The 5,175-nt window shown below is 61.6% G+C and overlaps 2 protein-coding genes across 2 annotated transcripts in view; both read right to left on the bottom strand.

The window, feature by feature from the left end:
• The window catches only part of AMT (aminomethyltransferase), a 4,955-nt gene extending 4,703 nt beyond the window's left edge, over window positions 1-252 (bottom strand). Inside the window, exon 1 of the mRNA XM_006106972.3 lies at window positions 159-252. Within this exon, the coding sequence (XP_006107034.1) occupies window positions 159-248 (90 nt within the window). The 5' untranslated portion in view covers window positions 249-252. The remainder of the gene's footprint in view (window positions 1-158) is intronic.
• Window positions 253-712: 460 nt separating this feature from the next.
• NICN1 (nicolin 1) lies at window positions 713-4,859 on the bottom strand. The gene is made up of 6 exons (XM_006106964.3): window positions 4,630-4,859; window positions 3,286-3,462; window positions 2,939-3,052; window positions 2,488-2,559; window positions 2,060-2,164; window positions 713-1,975 (listed from the first exon to the last, which is right to left on the bottom strand). Exons 1-6 carry the CDS (start codon window positions 4,759-4,761, stop codon window positions 1,934-1,936), a joined length of 642 nt encoding a protein of 213 aa, XP_006107026.1. The 5' UTR covers window positions 4,762-4,859; the 3' UTR covers window positions 713-1,933.
• Window positions 4,860-5,175: the final 316 nt, after the last annotated feature.

The raw sequence follows: 5,175 nt of genomic DNA, 5'->3' as shown, positions 1-5,175 counted from the left end.
GACATGGCTGGCCCTTGACTTTCCAGACACACTTGATGTCATAGCAGCCATCATCCCGATCTGGCGAATGAGTTTAAGATTCCCCCTCTGGGAGTGCATCTGATCACCAGGGAGCTGCTCCTGCACACCGTGTTTGCACCCCGCACGCCCCATCCCACCTGAGTGCTGCTGAGCCCACGGCCCGTCACCCGGTGGGGCGCCTGCCCACGGAAGCCCAGATGGGCCGCCACGCTCGCTGCCCGCTGCATCGTGGCCTGGACCGCGGGCCGCGCTGAGGCCACCGCGGTCGGGGACGCTGGGAGATGTAGTCTGGCCCCTGGCCAAGCCCGCCTCTCCCCACAAAGGGGATCAGAAGGGGGGTGGGCAGCCCCGAGGGCAGGCGGGGCTTCAGCGCACCCGGTACAGTGAGTCCCAGCGGCAGAAAAACAGCCCCGGGCGCTTCCCCCAGCCTCGGGCGGGTGGGAGGTGCCAGTTAAGCTGCTCGGAACTGAGCCAGGGGCCAGGCCTCCCCCTGCTGACTGCCCAGCCCCCTGGGGTCAAAGTTCAGACAAAGGGCTGAGAGGCTTGAATGGCATGTCCCGGACAGCAGAGGCTAAGGTCAAGGGAGAGGAGGGGGAGAAGTGGAGGACACAGGAGGGGAGCCAGGGCACCACGGGAACCTGGCCATGGGGGTCTCCAGCTCCCCGCGGGCACACACGGGCGGGCAGCAGGCACGCATTCCACAGTGTTTATTGATCTTGCTGCACACTGGGCCCCGTGCGGGGACCTGCCTCATTAGCAAAAGCTGAGCAGAGCTAAGTCAATGGAGCTGAGGGGCCGCGGGTAAAACCCTGCCAGTGAGAGAAGGTGCCACCAGGCGGCTGACCTTCCCCGGAAGCTGTGGAGCCACACAAACACCTCCTTTTCCAGGTCCAACACTTGCCCTGTTGCCTCCTACAGCCACCAGGGCAAAGCCAGGACACACACACACTGTACACATACACATACACACACACACACACACACACACACACACAGGGCAGCAGCTGCCTTACTCAGCACTGGCTGGGGGGTTGCTGAGAGCCTCAGCCTCAGCCTTTTAGGGTCCCAGTGAGAACCCTGGCCGGGTCCACCTCCCACCATGAGCCCGTCACCGGGTATGACTTTTGGAAGGAGGCAGCTGGGAGACGGGACAAGGATGTACTTGGGCTGCGTCAGATGGCAAGCAGGTCCGAGGGCTCGTCCTCAGGCCCCGGCCTTGCCACAGGCTCCTGCTCAGGCCAGGTGGGCAGACCCACTTGAACACACACCCAAGAGCCGGCTCAGAGACCAGGGCTCCCGCGGCCCCGGTCGCCAGCTCCGCTCCCAGGCAGGCAGCAGGTGTTCGGACAGGAACCGCCTCTGTGGGCGCGACACGAACGGAAGGAAGGCCACTAGGGCTCCTGCTTCTCCCTGGGGCTTCCGGCCTCAGTGCCATGCAGAGCATTTGAGGTCCTGCTTCCTGGCATGTGGTCAGTTTGGCTTAAATAAACTAAAAAATTCTTGTAATAAATAGAGTGCCATGGCGACAGCAGCCGCCCAAGGGTGGACAGGGCCGGTGTGAGGAGGGCGCCCGGCCCACTGCGCTCAGGGCAGGGGGCAGCAGAGGCAGCAGTGTGCGTGTTGGCAGGAGGGGCCCCGGGAACACAGGGGTTCTTAGTAAGTGGAAGTGGAGTGTCGTGAGGGCGGGGAAAGGAGTTTCGGGTCGCAGTCAGGTGAGGACAGAGTGCACCCCACACCAAGCGCTCATGCTGAAGCGGCGCAGTGAGCCCCAAGAATCTCGACTCTGTGGACATGGCCCAGGCAGCAGGGGATGCAGGCGACACTCGGAATGCAGGGAGAGCACTTCGGCCTCTGACGGCCCCGAGCAGGCCCGGGCGGGCAGAGGGTCAACGTCTCGGGGAAGAGCCACGGCTCAAGTGTAGGAGAGCAAGTTCAGGTCGTAGCAGCCATCCACCTGCAACACAGATGGCCATCAGATCTGACCCTGACCGGCTCAGGGCCCCGGGGGCCGAGCAGAGGGCAGCGCTCAGTCACTCACATCGAAGCGGCCGATCCTCCTGGAGGTGCGACTGGCCCGGACCATCTCTGTCAGCGCCCACATCTGCTGCACCTCCGAGGACACCCTGCTGGGGTCCGGGAGGCCCTGCTCCGGAAGAGGGGTCAGTGGCCAGGGGTCTCCCCCAGCAGTGCCTTAGAGCTCCCGAGAGGCCAGGCTGGGCAATGGGGCCCTCCAGCGAGACAGTCACCTTCCCAGCCGGCTTGTGAAATATGAGGTTGGGGCCTGACGTGCAACCCCACACGGAGAGACCTCAAATCCCATGGAGCCCCAGGAGGAAGATCGGGAAGGTAGCACAGAGTGACCGGGGCCCCAGGTCCAGCCCCAGGTTCCTGCAGGGTGGGCCCACCTGGACATGAGAGCTACTCGAACGTGGCTCTTACGTGGCTCTTACCGGGGTGAGGGCTTACCTCCAGGAGAGGAGCGGGCTGCTCACAAGGCGCTGGGTGGGAAAGCCACTTGGGAAAGGTCATGGAGGGGCTCTGCAAAGCAAAGAGGGAGGAAGAGGGGGAGAGTCCTGGGACCAGTTCCCAAGGCCCTGGGGGCCTTGAACACTGAGCAAACCCTGCTCGGGGTCCACAAAGGCCCAAGGGCAGTCAGACTCCCTGAGATCTTCTGAAGGAGGCCCCAGCAACACAAGGAACAGAAGTGTCTCCGGCTCTGAAAGAGATGGCTGGCCCCAAAGATCAGGGGGGATGGGGGCACAGCGTCCCTCTCATGAGCTTCCAACGTTCCCACCTGGCTAACTTCCATGAAGGCCTCCCTCCGGGTCTCCTCATCTTGACCCCCCACCCCAGCTCTGCCAGCCACACTAGGGCCTCCTTGGGAAAGGGCCGGCCACCAGCCGAGCGAGTCCCTTACCTTTGCTCCCTGCTGGTAGACCTGCAGCTCCTCCACTGTGAACGACAGCCACAGGGGGGACGGCTGCCGCAGAATCAGGCGCAGCTCCAGCACTCTAGCCACGTCACACAGCATCTGACACACACACACAAGGCCCCCGGGAGCCCCAGCTCACTACCCGGAGCCTCCCAATGGGCAGGGAGCCAAGCTGCTGCCCCCCAGGCCTTTGGGAAAGAAAGAACAGTGGTCCCTCCAAGGCACTTCCCAAAGAGCCACAGCCCAGGACAGCCCTGCCCCCCCCCACCCCCCATCCATCCTGGTATCCTAGCCCAGTTCTCAGGCCCTGGCCATGCCCTGTCCCAGCTGACCTGGTGCTTGGACAGCGATACATACTCCTGAGCTCCCTCCTCGCTGTGTGGGTCCGGCATCAGGCAGTAGTCCCGCAGGCAGGTCACCCACTTGGCCTGTGTGTGTATCGAGCTGTACTGGCGGACACGGATGCTCAGAAAGGCTGTGTAGTAATTCTTAAACGTAATCTCCTGCAACTGCAACACACACACCACCCACCGTTACAAATCAGGCACAGGCCCGGGGCCTGAGAGCGGCTCAAAGGCACCACCGCCTCCTCCCCTTGGGAATACACTCCGCTTCCAATCTGATAAGCATCCTTTGAGGCTCAGTTTCACAGCCTAAATGCGGAGGTCACATAAACCACAACCGCAGACCTTGCCACACCCAGGATGCTGCCAGGGGTCGGAGCCCTAACCCTGGAGGAGGCACAACGTGTACACGTGAGGCCTGAGGGGAGGAGTTCACCCAGTGCACCGAGAAGGTAGAGGATGTGAACAGGTAGGATGTCTGGCTGCAGCAGTTCTCGTCACTGGGCACTCATCAGAATCACCCCCGGAGGTCTAAAAACATGTGCATCTAGGTGTACAGGCTCCAGCCAGACCTACTGCATCAGCACTTCGCAGCTTATACCTCAGGAACAGCATGGGGGAGAGCCACCCTCTATTGGACAGAGTGCACGGGGCTGACAGGTAGGCAGGCACAGACACAAAGCGGCCCTGAGTGCCAGGCCATCAGAAAGCGGATTTTAGCCCGGCCGGCGTGGCACATGCCCGGGTTGTGGGCTCCATCCCCAGTGTGGGGTGTGCAGGAGGCAGCCGATCAATGGTTCTTTCCCACCATTGATGTTTCTATCTCTCGCTCTTCCTCTCTGAAATCAATAAAAATATATTTTAGAAAAAGAAAACGGACTTTATCCTCTAAGTTGAAGTCCTGCGGTGTCCGGCCCCTGTGCCAGCTGATGTGGAAGTGCAGCCGGAGCCACTGGGGAAATCCTGATGAGCAGACTGGAGGCATGCGCAGGCGGCAGGTTTGGGGGTAACTCATTGTCTACTGATTCCCAGGACAAAATGACCTCACCTATCCTGGGCTCACAACTGTATTTCCAACACCTCGCCTACTACCTTGGCCCTTCCACGCCAGCGCTGTCCTAGACGTGGGGAGGGATGACGCAGAGAACTGCACAGGAAGCTGCCTTCTACTAAGTGTGTTAACTGAAGGAATGAACAAATGGTTAACTGATGCGCCAGGGCGAGGCCAGCGCCAAGCTTTGTGTAACCGATCGACCCAACGCCTGGGACACGCCCGGGTTCCCAGGTCAGTCCCGCCCAGGAACCACGGTCTCGCCCAAGGGGCTGGCTCACCTCGAAGGGTGCGACGTTGGGGAAGGTGACATCGATGACCAGCACGCCAGGCCGGCCCTGGGAGGTGCGCACATCGCCCACTTGCAGCGCCACGGTGCCTTTCACGTGGCAGGGCACCAACACGCGGGACATGGTGCCAGCTGTGCGGAACCAGCACAACCGCCGATCCCAGCCTGGGACCTCTGGTCCTTCCCGGCATCCCCAGCCCAGTCCCACGGACTACAACTCCCGGCAGGCCTCGCGCTGGGCCAGCCCAGCCAATCAGCAATGCTCAGGGCAGGCGGGGCGTCGGAAGTGCGCGAGAACGCTGCGCGAGAGCCACCGGGGACCCTGCCTAGAAACGGCCCGCGGCTTTGTCACCGAACCGTCTGCACCCGTCGCGTCCTGACCCCTTCCTGTTCCTGCTTCTGTGCAGGGGGGTGGGGGGTGGGGTCGTCAGTTAAAGCGTGTAAGCCATGAGCACGAATGATCATAAGAGCATGGCTGACATTAATTGCAAAAATAGATATAAATCCCCCCTTGTTATATTTTTTCCCATTGATTTTG

Source organism: Myotis lucifugus, unplaced genomic scaffold (genome assembly GCF_000147115.1).
Source record: "Myotis lucifugus unplaced genomic scaffold, Myoluc2.0 scaffold_961, whole genome shotgun sequence".
Classification (NCBI taxonomy): domain Eukaryota; kingdom Metazoa; phylum Chordata; class Mammalia; order Chiroptera; family Vespertilionidae; genus Myotis; species Myotis lucifugus.
This window is presented reverse-complemented; position numbering and strand designations above follow the sequence as displayed.

Coding starts and splice junctions, on each gene's coding strand:
- NICN1 (XM_006106964.3), bottom strand. CDS start 4,761: ATGTCCCGCGTGTTGGTGCCCTGCCACGTGAAAGGCACCGTGGCGCTG. Junction 2,165..2,487: donor AGCCCGCTCCTCTCCTGGAG/GTAAGCCCTCAC, acceptor CTTCCGGAGCAG/GGCCTCCCGGACCCCAGCAG. Junction 1,976..2,059: donor GGAGGATCGGCCGCTTCGAT/GTGAGTGACTGA, acceptor TCTGTGTTGCAG/GTGGATGGCTGCTACGACCT.